At 37.0% G+C, this 21659-nt stretch overlaps 1 protein-coding gene across 2 annotated transcripts; it reads left to right on the forward strand.

The window, feature by feature from the left end:
- The first annotated feature begins 983 nt into the window (after positions 1 to 983).
- On the forward strand, positions 984 to 2295 carry LOC122025465 (polyamine oxidase 3-like). 2 transcript variants are annotated; one of them, XM_042584278.1, is made up of 5 exons: positions 984 to 1365; positions 1499 to 1587; positions 1692 to 1805; positions 1890 to 1977; positions 2061 to 2220. In XM_042584278.1, the coding sequence occupies exons 1-5, from the start codon at positions 1162 to 1164 to the stop codon at positions 2142 to 2144; spliced, it is 579 nt and encodes a 192-aa protein (XP_042440212.1). In that variant the 5' UTR covers positions 984 to 1161; the 3' UTR covers positions 2145 to 2220. The 2 variants fall into 2 exon arrangements, with proteins under 2 accessions (XP_042440212.1, XP_042440213.1); XM_042584279.1 differs by lacking the exon at positions 984 to 1365 and adding an exon at positions 2250 to 2295 and having other exon boundaries at positions 1501 to 1587; positions 2061 to 2074.
- Positions 2296 to 21659: the final 19364 nt, after the last annotated feature.

Genomic DNA, 21659 nt, shown 5'->3' on the forward strand with positions numbered 1-21659 from the left:
CGAGAGAAGGAGAGGGAAGGGGGCGGCGTGGTTAGGGTGAGAAGGAAAAGTCACGTTAAAAAAAATAACTCTTCACCTATTAAATTCCCTATTTATATTAAGTGGGAAATTTCAGCCCAACTCTAATATAAATTTAATTGCCTCCCTTTCCTTTCAGCATGGCCCTGCTGGGTTCAACTGGTTACTAACATTATCCGTAAACCGTAGGTCTCGGGTTCAATTCCCACTTTGGCCGTTTTTGTTTTCTATTTGTTTTTGCTACTTCCGTTACTCTAAAAATTCTGTAAAAATATCCTAAAATTCCAGAAAAATCATAGAATATTTCTAAAATAGTTTTGAGAATTTTCGGGCGTTACAGCCTCCCTCATTTTCAAATCATTTGAGGGGTTTTGTTCCTTACATATTTTTTATGCTTGTTTCTGCCCAAATAGAGTCCTTTTTATGACCTATTTCTGCGTAAATTTTTAGTCACAAAATCTTCAATTTTTTGACTGATTTCAGGTCGATTCTTAGGGCTTCCAGTCGTGAGATGTTGGTGTTCAAGCTTAGTAGAGTTTTGAATCTACTCATCCCTTTTTCAATGATTTCCAGCATCAATTTAGATTTTTCTGGTGAGTATAGCCTCCTGCTCTATTCCAGCTTTCGGTATATCAAGTTTAAAGATTTTTAAGAGCTCGATTTCAACCTCTAGTGTGAAATTGCAGATGGGTTTCGTGAGGTATACAGGCTGCCAAAATGGGAATTTTACCTACTTCGATTTAAATCTATTCACTGCAATGATTTAGCTCATGATCAAAGTAAACTTAAAGGATTAATCCAGAGCCTATGGGAACTTTCTGAATTCATTTTATTTAAGGTATTCTTTCCTTTAATCGTCATCCCTTTAGTTTTCTTTGTATCAGTATATTGTTATGTTACATATCTTTTTTTTGTGGGAATACTGAAGCTAGTTACATGATTATATGTCATAATTGCAAATAAAACTAAATTTTTATGTTTGGGGTGTTTTCTGTTGTCAGTCTTATTATTGGGGTACTTTCTGAATTATTTTTAGAGTTCAACCATGTGGAAGGAAAATGCATTTGGTAAATATATATACAACACGACAGAATATGTTGCTTGTTCTTGTGTTGGATTTATTACTAATTATGTTTTTTTTTCATGGTGTTAAAATATATTCTAGTTTGCATTTTACTGCTTCACATCAACATATATATCTATATATATATTGACTTAAATTTTCTTGCAGCATCATTCTATCAGAAGACTGAAGCAAGGCAATCTCACTCTCCTTCTGCCATTGTCATTGGTGGTGGATTTGCAGGGATTGCAGCTGCTCATGCATTGAAAAATGCAGCTTTTCAGGTGTTATGTCGATATAAATTAATAGTTTTTTCAGTTGCCTTTACATATTAGATTCTAAGTTCTGATATGAATGCAGTGTGTGAAGTGGCTGGGTAAATTTGTATCACATGGAAGTTTATTTTTTATTCCTTAGGTTGTGCTTTTAGAATCTCGGGATAGAATTGGTGGTCGAGTTCACACTAACTACTCATTTGGTTTTCCTGTTGACATGGGAGCAGCCTGGTATGGTTCTTTTTTTTTGTGTTTTTGTTTTCATTCCTTCTGAAGAGGATTGTGGTCAGCCTTCAAAATTTCAGTGACTAGAAGTTTTAATTTGGACACTTCAGGTTGCATGGTGTCTACAATGAGAATCCATTGGCATCTTGGATTGGAAGACTTGGTCTACCAATTTATCGAACTTCTGGTGACAATTCTGCCTTGTATGATCATGACTTGGAGAGGTAATGGTTAACTGAATAACTAACAGATATCACTGATCATGGAGACTATAATCTTATGGAGACAAATTTACTTCTATTTTTCAGCTACGCACTCTTTGATGGTGATGGACATCAAGTGCCTCAAGATCTAGTGGAAAAAGTTGGTAAGGTGTTTGAAACCATTCTGGAAGAGGCAAGTTCTTTATTAACCTTATATCTGCAGTGCTGATAACTTGGAAATATTTCTCTTGTGAAATGACTGTTCAACGTTTACAGGCTAACAAACTCAGGTATGAAACAAATGAAGACATGTCTATAGCACAGGCTATTAAGCTAGTCATGGAGAGACATTCAATATGATGCATTATTAATGAATTAAGTCTACTTTATGAGATTTCAGATTTTTTTATTATTCATAGGCATTTAGTTTAGATCAAGTGACATTTCTTTATCTTCTTCTTACAGGTGGAGTTTGAAGGATTAGGAGAATTAAGAAGCAAGGATGAAGAAGATGAAGGATTAGGAGAATTAAGAAGCAAGGATGAAGAAGATGAAGACATTTAGTTTATCTTCTTTCTTTATCTACTTGGTCCACTTCGATCCAAGTACGATGCAAACATGGCAAGGATGAGGAAGATGAAGGATTAGGAGAATTAAGAAGCAGTGTTTTGTTACTCTTCTAGTGTTGTACATGGTAAAAGTAGTTCAAATGATCCAACTCTTCAAAACTGGATATCAAGATTAGGATGTTGTGTTACTCTTCTAGGATTAGGATGTTGTGTTGTTCTACCTTTGTTTTAATAGTGTCGTTGTCATTTTGTTGGCTGCTTTTGAAATTTCTTCGGAATGTTGTAAATATTATTTTTGAATGTTAGAAAATTATATGTTAAATTTTATTTACAAATTTAGTATTTTGAATGATTTATAATACTAGAAAATTGTATAATAAATTTTAATATTTTTTTTATTTTTTATCAAAAAAAGACAACGGTTTTTCACTGTTGTCGTAAATAGTTTAAAACTATTGTTGAAGACCCTGTTATTAAAGGTAGACGCTCAAAGACAACGGTGAAAAACTGTTGTCTTTGAAGGAAAAGACAACAGTTTTTCACCGTTGTAAAAACTGATGTCTTTGTCTTCAAAGACAACGGTTAAAAACTGTTGTCTTTGAGTACCCCCTTTAACAACACAGTCTTTAACAACAGTTCGAAAGGGGCTATGACAACGGTGAAAAACCGTTGTTGTAAGGCTTTTTTCTTGTAGTGACCTTTTATAATAAAAATATTTGTTTCACATAATTTAGTGTAAAAATAACATCCCTTTTTTTTTACTAAAATTATTAATTTTAATATAAAATATGCTTTAAATTGTAATTATTCAACTTTTTGACGATAAAAATCCTAAAATTTAGTTGATAATTTAAATAATTTGATATAATGAAAAAAATATATTGATGACAATAAATAAAAAAATTATCAATACTATGGAATATTTAAATGAAAACATAAGTTTTTTTTACAAAATTACAATTGATCAAAAAATGTTTTTATTATTATCCATATATATTTAAATGAAAACATAAGTTTAACCCTATGTTGCTTGAAAAAAATATACAAATCACTAAAAATTTTGAAGTTTCAAACAAAGGTCTTCTTGAAAAATCACAAAGTTACACGAACATCATCAAAATTTTCAAAAATGATACAAAATTGAAAAATGACTATATGTTTCATTAAATTCAACATTAAATGCCTTAGTTTTGAATCCATACAAGAAAAAACTTTACTTTTAAATACAAACTAAAAGAAAATTTTTAATTTTGGTATTTGATATAAATATAACCTATCAATACATTGAACTTCTCCTGAGCTAATCAATGATTACTATTTTGATACTTTTGATTCAATAAAAAAAATTATAAATTCTAGTTTATTAGCTTACCATCTCACTCGAAATTTAAGAGTCTCAATACAAATATTAAGTTCAACCCTTTGTTTAGAGTGAGACATAAATAATGTATCAAAACTTTGTTATGTGATGATGCAAATCTAACCTTGCAAAGCAAAGCAACAACCATAATATAAAGATATTGGTTGAAATTCAACATGGTCTGCTTTTCTAAAATACTATATGGAAGAGTTAATTATTTGGGAAAAAAAATTAAATTTGACCTGAATAGATTCACCATTTACTCCATTCGAACCAATATCCTAAAAATAAACTTTTATTTCATAGCTTCTATTAAATACTCCAATATAGGACTTTTGTTTCTTAGATTCCTTGTAAACAATCCATTTTTTATAGAAATTAACCCTTTATCTCTCAAGATCATGTTCCACATGGATTTCTAGTCTTTGATCCCAATTTTTGATTGCTTGATACTGGTTTCAGAGCCACAGGTTTACGAGGTCTATTATACATGTTTCTGATTTTATAGTTTGTTTTTTTCGATGTGACTTTTGATTTCTAGGACTAGGCAACTGTAGGACATCTCCAAGATATAGGAAATGAAGTTATATTTCTGGTGATTATCTTATCTTTTGTGTTGACTACCTTTTATAGGTCATGGATAGACACTCTCCAATTTAGTTGGATTGTGTATCTATTTCTATACCTGTCTAGTAGGTATTCATTAACTTGGTGCAGCATGATGATACTTAGTCAATCAGCTCTATTTTCAATTATGGTCAGGGTTGACTATGGAAGTGACTAGTTGACACGTTGAAGACTTGACCTTGATGAAGAGGATGTTGATTCTCTAGTAGCACCGACTAATATCAAGTTGAAAAGTGAGGGTCGAATCTATCAACAACCTAGTGGATATTAGAGATTATAGTCTTAAGGAATTAATCCTACCCTACCACCAGTGGTACCAACTCTTGCTACTACCATCTAGGTGAAAGATAGAGTTTTATACAATTATTGGCTTGGTAAGTAAAGGATCAATTGATTCATGTTGTCTCGATCAATAGAGGACCAATTTAGCCTATTTCATGGAGTTTCTAACCTTTGAGTAACTTGTGACTAGTTAGATAACCTAGAAGGAACACTTGAGTACATAACTTGTACAGACGTAGAAAGGACTGAATTATATATATACCATTATTAGCTTGACTAGTCAATAGAGGATCGAGGTATCTTATTCCATGAGGACTTTTACGATGGACTGTATATACATGGTTTGGATAACTTAGTAGATATATTCAGGTAGATGACCCCCAATGATATGGAAAAGTGTAGAGGTAGTTGCTGAATACTTATGTGATACAACTATCACGCCTCAAGAGTAAGGTAGTCCGACGAAAATCAGACAGCGCATCCCCTGTAATAATGATAATCTGAAGTATATATAGATACATCCACAAGCATACTCATCAGCTATATACTTTAGCCCACACGGCTGGATATAAACACACCAGTAGTTTATAAGTAGCCCACACGGCTTGTAATAATCACAACCAATGCAGTTAATAGTCAACCCACATGGCTGAAACATATCACAGCGAAAATCACAAAATAACGAACATGAAACGAACAAAACAACCAACAGCGAGCTGGCTCGGCTGGACACATCATCACCAAACCAAATACAAGATTCCATAAAACAAAACTCCATATAAAAGAATACACAAATACAAGAACAAGTGCAAAACCAATAATGCGAATGGAAGCACTAACAGTGGGAGAAGCTCGATCTGACATAGGACTGGCGGGCAGGATCTCCAGAAGACTTCATAAATCCTTTATCTGCTACCTGGCGAAATAAACCGGTTTATGATGTAGTAAGTGCTAGGACTCAGCGGGTAATAGACAGATAGTGCATGAACATAATATATAACTAGAGATACAAGGTATACAGTCTCGTAGAAAAAATAACAGATACTACTATGATATCATAATATGTGTCCATAATTAAAACCATATCCTAGGCTAGTAATAGAAAGTCAGGAGTAGCAAAGACCTGCTACAGTACTGCTCATAACTACATGGGTAACATGTGAGGTATATACATATTAACAATAAGTAAGCTAGTGCCTAAACACATACCATAGATATATATCTAAACCTATGTAAGCATATCAGCATAAGTAAGCAACAACATTAGCAGGTATAATAATAACAGTGTAAGTACAGATGGTCACTCCCACCCACCACTACAACAAAAACTGCAAACGACAACACCCCTAGGACAACGATTTTAAGAGAAAGCGTTGCGTATTTGCTCAAAGACAACGGTTTTTGCCAAAACCGTTGTCTTTGAGCTCCCCATTAAATATAAAAGACAACGGTTTTAGCAAAACTGTTGTCATTGAGCGATTTTTTTTTAAAACAACAACACTTTTTACAACGGTTTTATAAACCGTTGTCTTTATCCGCGTTTTTAGCGGCTACGACAACAGTTTTCAAAAAACCGTTGTAGTTGAATTTGGTCATTTCCCCCCTTCGCTGTTTTCCTTTCCCTCGCTGTTTTCTTTTCGGCGCCGTGTTTTCGCGTTCCCAAACCTAAGCCATTTATCTTTCCCTTTCCTCATACGACGTTGTGCTCCTTCTCATTTCCTGGTGAGCGGCGGCGTTCTCCAATGGGCTGCCGAAGATCCAGACGCACGGGAGGGAGAAACCGGAGAACGGGATCTGCCACGACGACAGCGCGCCGCTGGTGAAGGCAGCGCGGTTTGTGTGGAGTTTCGCAGGGGAGCGGCGGAGGAAGCTTCTTCTAGATTGGTTGGCGCTTCGAAGATGATCACTTTAGGTTCCGCTTCCCCGATTCCATGTCAAGATTCTGTTTCCGAGAGATTTTTGCATTTACTCTTGTTTTCTGCTAGGAGAAAAAGAACGATTTTGTCGTTGATCTTCTTTGGTGGTCATAGGTGGGCTTCGAAGATCGTCGTGATCTTCCTCTTCTCCTCTTTCTCACGGGCAGGATCGACTCTTTTTGTCTGGGAATCTCGTCGAATCTCGAAATAAAAAATATCTTTTTTTGGTGAGATCCCGAACCTCTTCTTCTATTGTATTTCATTTGTTCTTTTCTCGCTGGCTATCGCTTTGAATTGCGGTGAGTTCTTGATCTTTTCCGGGTGATTTATGGAGTTCCAGAATTAGATTTTAATGCTAAATGCTGAAAGTCTTTAGCTTTTGTCTTCTTTTCTTGTGACAGATCTGACGAACTTAGTTTTGCGTTCTCTGTGATTAACTTAAGATTCATCATATATACAAGGCTTAACAAATTTGGTTTGTTGCTTGGTCTTCAGATCTTCCACCTGATTTATAGAAGTAAAGCAATTATACACCATGAAAGCACTCATCCTTGTTGGGGGATTTGGCACTCCCCTCCATCCTTTGACACTAAGTTTCCCAAAGCCATTGGTTGATTTCGCCAACAAACCAATCGTACTTCATCAGGTATGTGCATTTTGGCCCTATACCATATTATTGGTACATACATGAATGTAGATATGAAATATCGTGTTGTGAAGTTTGGTGATACAAAAAATATGTTTTACTGATTTCCCTTGTAAGTTCTCAAAGGAAGTAACCGGATACAAAAGGGTAGATAGAGGATGCCATGATGAGTTTTCAAAATCTACAACTATTTTACTTCTGGTTGAATTCAGTTTTCCTTTAAATTGTTTTGCTGTCATTCTGTTGTCTAGTTTTGGGGTTTCAGTTCTGCTTTTTGGCTAATTTTGTAATTCCATAAGTAACTATTTCATCTTCATCTGAGGGAGGAAGTTATTTGAAGTTTGATCTATTAACACCTCACCTCTTTGGATAAGGTACACATGCACATCAAGTGTTTGATGTAATTCCTTATAGATCCTAATATGCCATCTGAATGATACAAGGTATTTGTGAATGACCAATTCCTCAACTGGGATCCCGAGCATCGAATCAAAGTTCAAATTGTCTCTACAAGGGCCTATCATTCCCTGTTCATGCACAACATGTAAGTGAAAAATACTACTAATAAGAATGCTACAGATGCTCTTCAACTCTACAGTTCGACAGTTATCCAGATAAGTCATCTGTGCGTTGGTTCTGTTGATCTCTAGTAGTGAATCATAGTTGTGTTAGTAGCACGCTGGATCATACATATGCATATATTAGTGTTAGTGAGCTAACTATCTCCTCTTTCTCTCCTTAATGTCAAGGGAAAACATGTAAACTAGAAGAAGAAAAACTCTCTTTTGCATGAAATAATTGGAAGGATCGCAGGTGCATCCGTCCTACGCCAGAAGAATTAGAGGATTTCAGTACTCCGGACTTCACAATTTACAATGCTGGCTAGTTTCCATGTAATCGATACACACACTACATGACTTCAGGGCGGCAGTTCGGTCGGGAGGCATGCCGTCTACTCATTCCTCTGTCAGAAGCGTTTCTTTTTTTTTTAGGCCGTCGCTTCTCTATTTTCCCCTTATTTTGCAATTTGTGAGGTTGAATTATGGAATTTTAATCAATTATGCTTGGATTTTCTAGGTCGTTACTGCTGTGGCTACTTTGCTTGGGCTAGAGAGGTAGGCATGTAAAATTGTTTGATGAAATTCCTCAGTGTGTAGTTATTGTTATTCCCTTCAAGGTCTTGTAATTGAAGTGTACCAACTTAACTGTGTAGGGGATTCTCTGACTCCATCTTTGGCATCTCTGTTGTATTTGATACTCTAGTTATTGTACGATGCTCAGGTAAACTAGTTTTCTTTTTTGGTTTATGTTCTATAGTCCTTGTGTATGCCATGATGGTAATTTGCAATTAGACTCTATTCATGTGAGTTGACTTTGTATGAATCTGGAAAATGTTTTTTCTTGGGAACTGTGTTAGCCATATTTATCATCGAGGAATATAGTTGAATACTGTTGCCTGAGAGTTAGAATTGGTTTGAGTGAAGCAACTGATAATCCTACAAACTTCTAATGGTTTAGTCTGTCATTGCCATGGGCTAGAACAATTTAATTAGTTTGTTTGCCATATCCATCTCCTGCGCTTCTAGAAGAAAACTTGTATGATGAACACAATTTATAGTAGACCTTGTGAAAACAATGAGTTTAAAGTCGTTTCTTTCTCAACCGACTTGTAGACAAATAAAATTGGTCTTGTTTGATTAGTGAAAGTTGTCAGATCGTTGTCGGAAGAACTGGCATGAACACTCTTACTAACCAGACTGGCGAAGTTACAAGGTGATCTTACACTTCTATTCCATCTTGTTGTTGATGATAAATGTTAAAGTGCTCTAATTTTGAGAAAAATTTATGTTTGACTTGGACTTCTTTATTTCTTCTTCTAACTCTTGACATTTTGTATGGCCAATAAGTCATTTGCAAGGGATGTTCAATCGAACTATCAGATTATTAGAAGCATGTATCGAGCCAATGTAAGTCCATTTGCATGTCTAAATATCATTTTATTTCTCATTCAGCCACAATATTTTATTATCATTTTTTTGATGCCAGATATGTATTTGACGGTCAATCTCCAGAGCTGAAGAAACAAGAACTTGCCAAAAAGCTAGTCTTTACATTTTTGTCATTGTTCCCCTCCTTTTTTTTTTTGCAAGATAATGATAATCTTTAAGCTTATTTTATTCTTTAGATATTCAAAGAGGGAAGATGCAACTAACGATATTAACACAACAATTGAGGTCATTGCTTATGCATAACAAGTATTTTTATTGGGACACTTTAGTGTGCTAGAATTTCTTCGTCATTTAATGGATCCTAGTTCCAAAAAAATCTTTGTGATGGAATTATTCTGCTTATTGCTAATTGAATTACTGTATTTATCCTCATCCTTATTTTTCAGGTTCTTGAAGAGCTAAGACTCACTATGGATCAGTTCATTGATTTGTGTATTCTCTCTGATGTGATTATTGTGATAGCATTAAAGGTAAACTTTCTTATGAGATATTGTACATTCAACAAGTTTAACATACAAGGCTAGTACTCTACTGCTTACTGTTTACGAAATTTGATAACTAATGTTCATTCAAATCTCTAGTATGATAATGCTTGTGTAGTTGAATATGGTGCCAGTGCTGCAACTGTTCCATGTCTATGTTACTTAGACTTGATATAGTGTTCAACATGAGTATGATCGCAATCTCTGACATGAATAGACTTGCTTGTGTAGTTGAATATGGTGCCAGTCTGCATCCTAAATAGGCATTTGAATAGTTGATTTGTTTCTTTTATCCTGGAATTGCTTGTATTGCATAAGTTTGTATTGCATAAGTTAAATTCTAAGACTATAAGTTGGTTATATTGCTTGTATTTTATGTAGATTTATATAAATAAATCTAAATCAGAATTCTGGAATTCTGGAATTGAGTGTCGTCATGGAATTGCTTTATATTAGAGCTATGTGAAATCCTGAAATTTCTTGTATTGCATAAGTTTGTATTGCATAAGTTTTATTTCTTAGACTATAAGTTGGTTATATTGCTTGTATTTTATGTAGATTTATATGAATAAATCTAAACTGAAATTGATAAGTTTTGTTTAATTTTCTTCTTGCAGGTACGTAACTCGGCCAATTCGTGAGGCTTGAGATTTTTTATGCAAGGAGTGAGCTTTGTTAGGATGTAGCTTGCCTTGCTAATTTGTAAATTAAAAGTCATATGGAGAACAACAAATGGAAAACATGTGATTTAATGTATATGGAGAACAGTAATGGAAAACATGTGTATTTTGATGAGTAACAACTCATTTTGTATATTTTTGTAATATATGTGGCTACAAGATGAATTATATATGGATGTTTATTTTGGATTTAATCTAGTAAATATTTAGTTTTGTATTGGTGGTTTGCTTATATTAAAATAAGATTAGTTGTTTGGTATTAATGAACATTAAAGACAACAGTTAAAAATGTTGTAAAAACTAGGTAAATCACAACGGAATCGTAAAAAGTGATAAAAGACAACGGTATTATCCGTTGTAAAATATATTAAAACTGTTGTAAAAAAATAAAATGAGTCAAATATTATCTACCACAACAGTTTATATCTGTTGTAAAAAAAGTCTACCACAACGGTTTATTTCTGTTGTTGAAATTATCTACCACAACGGTTTTAAAACGTTGTCGTATCCTTCGTAGCCAAATTTTGAGCATATAAACAACAACGGATAAAAACCGTTGTCAAATATCTACAAAGACAACGGTTTCAAAACCGTTGTCGTAGGGCAATACATTCTACAACACCCTCAGTTACAACGGTTTTTTGACCCTACGACAACGGATAATATCCGTTGTCGTTTGCAGTTTTTGTTGTAGTGCACCTCTCTGCACCATGACCCCTATATGGTCGAGAGGTCAGGTCAGTGACAGACTATACACCACTCCATCTATCGCTACTCTCGATTGGTCGAGGGGACAGTTGCATAGTAGCTAACTAGCTACGTCTGCGACGGGGGTCCCTGTTGCTCGCAACTCCAGCTATGACTACCCATGAGTAAGCGAGCGGGAGCACGACAGGACAAGCACCACGCTTCAGCTACCACTACTCATGAGTGGCCGAGCGTGTGACCCTGGCCAACGACCCTCTCAACCACAAGGGAGAAATGGTCGCCGCCATGCATGCAATGACATGATGCATAAAATGTAGCAGTCATCATATATATACCCCCATTTGTTTACTTGAGGTATGTGGGTTAGAGTTTCTTTCAGCATTTATACGGTTTGGTTATATTCTAGTGTTTGCTGTTGGTTATAGCGAAATTTGGGGACCAAATTTTTATTAGTAGGGGAGGATGTGAGATCTCAGAAAATTTAATTAATAGGGTTAATTGGGAAATAGCCTTATAGAATTTGTCCGGAATTTTTAGAAATTTTCTGAGAATTTTTCCGAGCTCGTATGAAGGGTTTTGAGGAGATCGATCGGCGGGTTCGGATAAAGCCTATTTGGGATACCTGTTTAGGTGAGGAAATGTTTTTTAATTATAAATCCTTTTCCATTTCTTTTCTTATTCCCAAACGCCGATCCACCCTCTCACCCGAACCCTTCTCTTCTCCGACTCCTCTCCCTCTCGTTCCCTCTTACGGGCGGATCCGTGCCGATCGTCGGCATCGCCGGAGGAGCTCGTCGCCGGAGCTTGCCGGAGATCGAACTAGGAGTTCCGGATTTCCCGATCTCTTCTCCCCTCTCTGCCCGACTCAAATTCCCGATCTCCTCTTCCCCGATCTTCCTTCACTCGACGCACTCTCTCTCACGGACGACTCGGTGTCGAGACCAGAGGGGCACATCACCGAAGCTTGACGGTGCTGAGGAAGACAAGCTGGATCTGGCCGAGGGATCTCTATCTCGGTGGCTTCTTGCGCCGATCATCGACGATTCCTTGGTGGCTAGGGCACGGTGAGGAGCAAGATTTGCGTCGACTCCCAACCAATCTTCCACCGAAGCTTGGAGAGGTGCCCTAGTCCGGATTTGTGCCACTTGATCGCCGGAGTGGGTAAGCTAGCCTTAACCGAAAACCCCTCTTCCCGAATTGCCTCTTGATTCATCACTGGATCCTTGTTGATTCAAGGGCTTAGCTGGATTAGGGTTCTCCTTTTGGAATTGACTCTTCTTGTGCTTGATTCTTTCCCTGATCAGATTGGTCATCTTCTTATGGTTTGTAATTGATCAGTGATGATCTTCCGATTGGGTGACTTCTTCTGGAGACAACCTTTGGAGGTAAGGTTAGGTTGTTAATTAGGTTGGTGTTTGGATCTGTGATCCCCATGGCTTGATCTAATTACTTCCTATAATTTCCAGATCATCTTCTTTGCTGTGTTTGAAGTATCGGTTGAAGTGGGAAAGAATTCCAGCAGGTGTTGCATTCTGTGATTGGAATTGTGTTCTGTGGGATCCTTTCTTGGTTCCGGCAGCACACCAACCAGCAGCCTCCTAGTTCCAGCATCAATAATAGCTGGGAATTGAGGTAAGGTGTAGTGATGTTGATACATGATTAGAGTGATTGATTAGTGTATGTAGGTATTTGAATTTATGTGTAGATCATGGTTAGATTTGATTGCTAGATGGTTAGTATATCATTAATTGATACATGTTGTATCTAGTTGCTAAATTGTGTGTAGATGTAATTGTTTAGATTAATCTAATGGAATGATTAGGGTTAAGGTTATTAATCCTAGTCAACCGTTAGATTTCTAATCTAATTGGTGATTAGGGATTATATAATTAACCCTAATTGACCGTTAGATTTGATTAGGTAGGATGAGCTGGATATTATTAGGGTTTTGCCATAATTTAGTTTTAGGGATTTTATTTAGCAATTCATTTGATGTAGCTAAATAAAATATATATGTATTGTTTGTTTGACGCAGGACTCTGATTCGAGACGGACGTCTCGACTTCGGACTTTGGATAGCTTGATTGTACCTTCTATTTAAGGCGGGTACCCTTTGATTTATCTCTTGATAGTGTCTTATGATATGTGCAGTTTATATATATATATACTAGTGTTGGTAGTTAGTACTTTCCGGATTTAGTTTAGTTGATACCTGATTCAAGCTTATACTGTTAGCTGCTATACATTATTCTGACATGCTTTTCTTTCTGGCTATGTTTATCTGTGTTCATAGAGATAGAGGTATTTATTGTGCTTCCCTCTATACTGGATTAGTTGATAGATATGTTGAATATGTGATGTTGGATTCATGTATTTTATTATTCTTGTTATATATGTGTTTATCTTTTTGGCACCTACACATATGGAGGATGATATGTCCAGGTATGACATACTGTAGCCGCATGCACTATATTACATGATTGCATGCTGGGCGATTGACGACTTCATTATTGTTGAGCTCGTCGGCCGGCTACATGGGCCTGCACACAACATGACCACTGCATGGGTAGTGGCACAGCACTCAGGGTGTGTATGGTAGGTTGCCCGGTGGTACTCCGCTAGGACGCTCATGGGTAGCGTGATAGGAGCATGGTAGCACGTCGGGGTCCCTCCCCGTCATTGTGTACCGGGAGATGAGAGTATTGCACTCCCTCATTATGTTTGAGGTAGGAGGATAGGTGTACTCCGACAGCATCCCGTCCACTCGGTCACTCATCAGGGGTAGTGACGACAGAGTGCACGGTTGTCACAGCCTTACCCACTCGGTCTCACCATTGTGTGTGAGATGGCTGAGCATAGCAGTAGGGGTGACCAGGACATGTCATTTGCATCATATGCACATATTGCATTATTTATGATTGATGCATTTTGGTGATTGCATATGATTGACATGCATACATGTTATATGCTTTTTCTTTGACTATTTTTATCTGTGTATGTTCACAGTCAGTTGCACAAGCCTCGCAGGTGAGTACAGTTTATTTCAGTTATGCATTATCTTATTATTCTTGCTATAGACTGTACTTTATGCCTATTGTTGGTTATTACAGTTTATTTCAGCTATGCATATCTGTTATACTGTTAGGAGACTGTACCATAGGTTGTACTGTTAGGAAACTGTACTGTAGACTCTATGGTTTAGTGTACTGTACCATAGGATGTTACTGGTGGTTATATGTTGCTGTACATATCTATTGGATTACGTGCTAAGTTCTTTGAACACACCCCGTTGTTACTATTTTTCAGGTTGAGGCCGTCGGGAGATATTCTAGTCGCTAGCCCCATTATCGCGAGGATTTTCGTTGTCGGATTATATTTTGCTTTTGCATTTTATATACTTGTATTGTGGGTTGTATTGTGGACATTGAACATTAGGGTTTGCTACTTTTGTTTTCCGCTGCGGATTTTCTCATTACTTGGTGGATTTGTTTTCTTCGTTGTAGTGGAGTAGGATGTTTACATATATCTTCGAGGATTCTATATCTTTTCTTCCTTATTAAACTGCGTGGATTGATTATATATTGAACTGTGTGGAATGTTGATATAAACTACGTGATTTGTTTCTTATTTGTATTGGATTGTTCCGGCCCTGTGTGGCCGAGGTATAGATATATGTATTCTGGATTCATATTGTCACCCGTACAGGGGAGATGCTGCCGAAATTTCTCCAGACAGGGACTACCTGGGGCGTGACTGGTAGGTTGCCCGGTGGTGCTCCGCTAGGACGCTCATGGGCAGCGTGACAGGAGCGTGGTAGCACGCCGGGGTCCCTCCCCGTCATTATGTACCGGGAGATGAGAGCATTGCGCTCCCTCATTATGTTTGAGGTAGGAGGATAGGTGTACTTCGACAGCATCCCGTCCACTCGGTCACTCATCAGGGGTAGTGACGGCAGAGTGCACGGTTGTCACAGCCCTACCCACTCGGTCTCACCATTGTGTGTGAGATGGCTGAGCATGGCAGTAGGGGTGACCAGGACATGTCATTTGCATCATATGCACATATTGCATTATTTATGATTGATGCATTTTGGTGATTGCATATGATTGACATGCATACAGGTTATTTGCTTTTGCTCTGACTATTTTTATCTGTGTATGTTCACAGTCAGTTGCACAAGCCTCGCAGGTGAGTACAGTTTATTTTAGTTATGCATTATCTTATTATTCTTGCTATAGACTGTACTTTATGCCTATTGCTGGTTATTACAGTTTATTTCAGCTATGCATATCTGTTATACTGTTAGAAGACTGTACCGTAGGTTGTACTATTAGGAAACTGTACTATAGGCTCTATGATTTAGTGTACTGTACCATAGGATGTTACTGGTGGTTATATGTTGCTGTACATATCTATTGGATTACCTGCTGAGTTCTTTGAACTCACCCCGTTGTTACTATTTTTCAGGTTGAGGCCGTCGGGAGATATTCTAGTCGCTATGTAACGACCACCCTTCTTACTACTACTACTCTCTAAGGATGACCGTTACTTAACTACTAACTCTACTTAACCGGTATGATTAAAAATCACATGGAAATCCTACCGAAAAATTTCGGCAAAATATCCCCTGTACCGGTGACCTTAAACTGACATACATAACATAATATACACAGCCACAAGTGGCTGGAACATATATCAAACATACAAAAGGAATAACATCACCATGCAGTTTAATGAAATCAAATCATGCAAGTAATGAATAGCGGAAACAAAATAAACATACAATTAACTAACAGCGGAAGACTAAATGACTCATTTAATACATTCTTAATAAATGACAATCTTAATAAATTCTTAAACTAAGTCCCAAGGCTTCTATAGTCCTGGCATCACACACCATCCGCGCCACCTTGTCGCCTTCCTTTCTATATCTTTTCCTTTCCTGTATCTGCAGTAAGAGGAAGTGTAGTCTATAAGCAAAATTTGCTTAGTAAGCGCTATCTAACTCACAAAATCACGAATGTGCATGTATACGAAAAGAACTAAAAACTATATGCTCTAAAAAGAAATAAAGCATAAACATAACTGCTCATGTCAAACTAATAGCAAAGAAAAGCTAAGAAATCTACTCATGTAATTCTACTCGCTAATCATGCTACTCATCTAATAGGTAAACATGAAACTACTCATCCACTAGATAAACATGGTAGAATAAAGAACTAAACTTACTGAATTCTAAACACCTTCTGAATCTTATTCCACTTGTTTAAAGACTTATTCTTTAATACTTTATACTTATGTAAAACTTTCAAAAACTTATACTTATAATACTTCAAAATAATAATCAACTTCTTCTTGGGCCCGACAACTGTACTTGCTATGCGCGCATCCCTAACTAGACCCGAGATAGCTGGTCCTGAATCTAGTAGGATTTGCTAGGTTATCTAAACCTAGGGACCGACTATGGGAGCCCAGCCCAAGGACTACTGAGAGTCCTGCATACTAGGTTATCTAAACCTAGGGACTGACTATGGGAGCCCAGCCCAAGGACTACTGAGAGCCCTGCATACTAGGTTATCTAAACCTAGGGACCGACTATGGGAGCCCAGCCCAAGGACTACTGAAAGTCCAGTACAGTGCCACTGATAAAAGTAAAATACTTGTTATCTTTTAATACTTCTATATAATGCCTCGGCATTTTCTTTAGCACCTTGTGTGCCAAAATCCCTAAAGTCTTGACTTTGGGATCTACTTAAGGCCTTGGCCTTTTTCTTTCTTTTCTTTATCTTTCTTATATTTTTCTTAAACTCTTAAAAAGAACATAGGCATACTACAACAGAATTAAATCAAAGGAAAGAAAATCTGACTTCTATAAGCATGCTATATCAGAGACAAATCAAAAGAAAGCATATCTAACTTCTTCAAACATGCTACAACAGATTTAAAACAAAGGAAACAATTCTGAGATCTTTAAGCATGCTAAAATGAATGCAAAGGAAACCCAAAACTGCAACGTGAACTGACATAGTTGTTCCTACTCATTGGAGCTACATAAACTTGAAATCTGCATGCATAAAACTAATAAGGAAGGATCTGTATCAAAACTAAGCAGTGGAAATGCTAATAGCACAAAACCACTCTACTGCATGCTCGTTAAAAGGCCTATTCCTACACATGGCAGCAAAGAAGAAAATCAAATACTAGGATGTTTCATGCTCTCATTTCCAAATCTAAACAACTAAATCTGGTTTTATGGCAGCAAGCTTCAAGATAAACCAAACCTAAGTCTGTTCATGTTATTCTAATAGCAAGGAGAAACATTATAGTTCAATACTACTCATGCTCTTCTAGTAATAAAGAAACTACACATGCTTAACTAATAACAAATAGGAAAGTCCAACAACATGCTAAATCATAAGACTAAAGAATCTAACTCACAAGCCTTATATTCAAGAATACATATATACGGCAGCAAAGGAATTGACAACCAAGCTAAAGCAGCAGAGGAAATCAACCAAGCGAAGGCAGAATAGGGAATTTAACCAGCAAGGCGGCAAAGGATTAACCAAGCTAAGGCAACTACTCTAGATACCAGCGGAGTACCCTAACCAAAACAGACCAAATTAAACTTGCTGAAGACTTAAAACAAAACTATATAAACTGATTCATTGCTTCAGCAGAATTGCAAGGAAGAAGGAAAAAGAAGCCTGCAAATCTAATCCGAAACCTCAACTGTTCTGTTAAGCAGCGCATTGATAGATTTTTCTGTTAAGCTCATGCCATTAAAAAGTGATTGCTATGTGCAACGGCAAGGAAACCAAAGAAGGAATTCCTACTGTAAACAACTCGCTACTGGAAACCTGAAATCCTAATTGTTCTTCATGCTCATTGCTTAGAACAACAAATTCCAAACTGCACAGCAAATCACGGCAGCAATATAAATTCCTTGCTCCCTACTTCATGCTTCGGAAATTAAACCATATGCCTAACTAAACATCCTGATCAAATCCGAAGCAAGCAACTCACGGCAAAAAAAACCCTAAACCGACAATCATCACAGAAAAAAACTTGAAAACAAAGGAGATAGAAATCCGGAACTATCCTACTGCAGGTGAGCAGCGACTTACCGCATGTTTTTGGATTCAAACCGAGAAGGAGGAGCTGTTAGGGTTCCGGTGGCTTGCGGTTTGGCTTCCTCTTCGTGCTCACAGCCTTCTTCTTAACGAGGGGAGCTTGGATCTGAGAAGAGCTCGCGGAAGGATCCCCTTTGGCCGGAGATGAAGCGAGGTCTTCGTTTTCGTTCTCGCTCGGGCAGAAACGGCGCACGCGAGAGGTGAGAAGAAAGGTGCCGAATAATACCTATGTTCCTCTTTCTTATACTAGGGTTTCATTACAACTTAACTATATTTCGTTATAGATTTAGTTAAGAAAAGTTCGGCTGGTCTGTTGGTTAAGCGAATCTCTGCTTAACCCGAGGTTTCCGGTTCAAACCTCGTCTTGGACATTATTTTTGTCAAGACTTCTTTCATTTTGTAAAAATATCAAACGACCTCCAAAAATTGCATAAAAATACTCTAAAAATTTCTAAAAATCTCTAGAATATTTATATAGCATTTCTAAATATTTTAAAGAACTTTTAGGACTCCTAATGAGGAAAATTGGGTCGTTACACGCTAGCCCCATTATCGCGAGGATTTTCGTTGTCGGATTATATTTTGCTTTTGCATTTTATATACTTGTATTGTGGGTTTGTATTGTGGACATTGAACATTCGGGTTTGCTACTTTTGTTTTCCGCTGTGGATTTTCTCATTACTTCGTGGATTTATTTTCTTCGTTGTAGTGGAGTAGGATGTTTACATATATCTTCGAGGATTCTATATCTTTTCTTCCTTATTAAACTGCGTGGATAGATTATATGTTGAACTGTGTGGAATGTTGATATAAACTATGTGATTTGTTTCTTATTTGTATTGTATTGTTCCGGCCGTGTGTGGCCGAGGTATAGATATATGTATTCTGGATTCATATTGTCACCCGTACAAGGGAGATGCTGCCGAAATTTCTTCGGACAAGGACTACCTGGGGCGTGACTGGTAGGTTGCCCGGTGGTGCTCCGCTAGGACGCTCATGGGTAGCGTGACAGGAGTGTGGTAGCACGCCGGGGTCCCTCCCCGTCATTATGTACCGGGAGATGAGAGCATTGCGCTCCCTCATTATGTTTGAGGTAGGAGGATAGGTATACTTCGACAGCATCCCGTCCACTCGGTCACTCATCAGGGGTAGTGACGGCAGAGTGCACGGTTGTCACAGCCCTACCCACTCGGTCTCACCATTGTGTGTGAGATGGCTGAGCATGGCAGTAGGGGTGACTAGGACATGTCATTTGCATCATATGCACATATTGCATTATTTATGATTGATGCATTTTGGTGATTGCATATGATTGACAAGCATACAGGTTATATGCTTTTGCTCTGACTATTTTTATCTGTGTATGTTCACAGTCAGTTGCACAAGCCTCGCAGGTGAGTACAGTTTATTTCAGTTATGCATTATCTTATTATTCTTGCTATAGACTGTATTTTATGCCTATTGCTGGTTATTACAGTTTATTTCAGCTATGCATATCTGTTATACTGTTAGGAGACTGTACCGTAGGTTGTACTGTGAGGAAACTATACTGTAGGCTCTATGGTTTAGTGTACTGTACCATAGGATGTTACTGGTGGTTATATGTTGCTGTACATATCTATTGGATTACCTGCTGAGTTCTTTGAACTCACCCCATTGTTACTATTTTTCAGGTTGAGGCCGTCGGGAGATATTCTAGTCGCTAGCCCCATTATCGCGAGGATTTTCGTTGTCAGATTATATTTTGCTTTTGCATTTTATATACTTGTATTGTGGGTTTGTATTGTGGACATTGAACATTCGGGTTTGCTACTTTTGTTTTCCACTGCGGATTTTCTCATTACTTCGTGGATTTGTTTTCTTCGTTGTAGTGGAGTAGGATGTTTACATATATCTTCGAGGATTCTATATCTTTTCTTCCTTATTAAACTGCGTGGATTGATTATATGTTGAACTGTGTGGAATGTTGATATAAACTGCGTGGTTTGTTTCTTATTTGTATTGTATTGTTCCGGCCGTGTGTGGCCGAGGTAAAGATATATGTATTCTGGATTCATATTGTCACCCGTACAGGGGAGATGGTGCCGAAATTTCTTCGGACAGGGACTACCTGGGCGTGACATCATCAATTAACAAATCAAAACAAAGCAGAATTGAAATTCAACTCGAAAACTCACCCAAATTGGATTCTCCTCTGTCAACTCATGGCTGGAGGAGTTTCGCGTTAGTAATTAACCTAAGATCCAATCATGAGATGATTAGGCCTTTTGGTTACTAATTGAGTTAGACTCAAATGAACTCACTCATTGGATTGAGTCCAATCCGAATTTGACACATTGGATTAATGGGTTCGACTCAATGGGTTAGACTTATTGGGTTATTAGATTAATGGTTAATCCAATATAATAAATCCAACCCATTAAGAGGAATACAAAGAGACAAAAAAAAACCCTTGGTATTCATTAGATGAATATAAATAGGTTTTTGGATTTTATTTTTCAGTAGATGAAAAAAGGTGACTCTTGAGATTCCATCATCTTCCTCCTCCTTCCATGGTCGATTCTTGATGTTTGACCGAACCATGCTTCTTGCTATCACAAGAAGATGGTTCTTCTCCAAAGACTTCGTTCGTGCGATGAACGAAGGATATGTTCATGTGGATACTGTAGAGCCGCGGATGCTTGAACGCGCTGATATCTGGATCCAAAGAAAAAGTTGTTGTCGGGATTGCGAAGGGCACACAATGAAGGTATAATCCTATCATGTAGCTTAGCATAGATTATTGCCATGAAAATTATTTCTTCCCTTCGCATGGATCCGCTGGATAAGAGGATCTAGTATTTTTTTCACTCATGATCGAAATGGATCACTAATATGGTTATGATAATTTTAAAAAAAATTAAATGATAATGTGAAATTTTCTTACATGTTTTTTTGTTGGCATAATAATTTTCAAGACCATTTAGGTAACTTAAAAATATTATAATTATCAATTTATCTTTATACAAAATAAACATTTCTTTACATACTTTAAATAACTTCCTACGTTGAAAGTATAAAATCTTAAGTTATCCTTATCACATAAAAGTAACATATCTTTCTAACCATATAAATAGTAGATCCAAATGGACATATTATTCAATTAAATTTAAAAGCTAATCAAGTTTGTGTTTCACATCCATCTTAATATTAGAGAAATGATAATGGACACAAGGAAAATTAGCTTAGCTATCCTCTTTATGTTATCCATTTTTATTATTGCGACAACATCTAGAGAGCTTGCTCCTACACCATCTTCGACAAGAATTGATTTTTTTGAATTACTATGTAAGTTATTAATATTATTTTCATACACTGTTTGAAAGCATAAATCTCAAGGCATCAGAGTGAAATATGCTATGAAACTAAGTGACATTACATATTTAGATAATCACCTTATCTTTATTGTTCCTAAATTTAAATC

The sequence above is a fragment of the Zingiber officinale genome, chromosome 9B (assembly GCF_018446385.1).
Source record: "Zingiber officinale cultivar Zhangliang chromosome 9B, Zo_v1.1, whole genome shotgun sequence".
NCBI classification, from domain to species: Eukaryota; Viridiplantae; Streptophyta; class Magnoliopsida; order Zingiberales; family Zingiberaceae; genus Zingiber; species Zingiber officinale.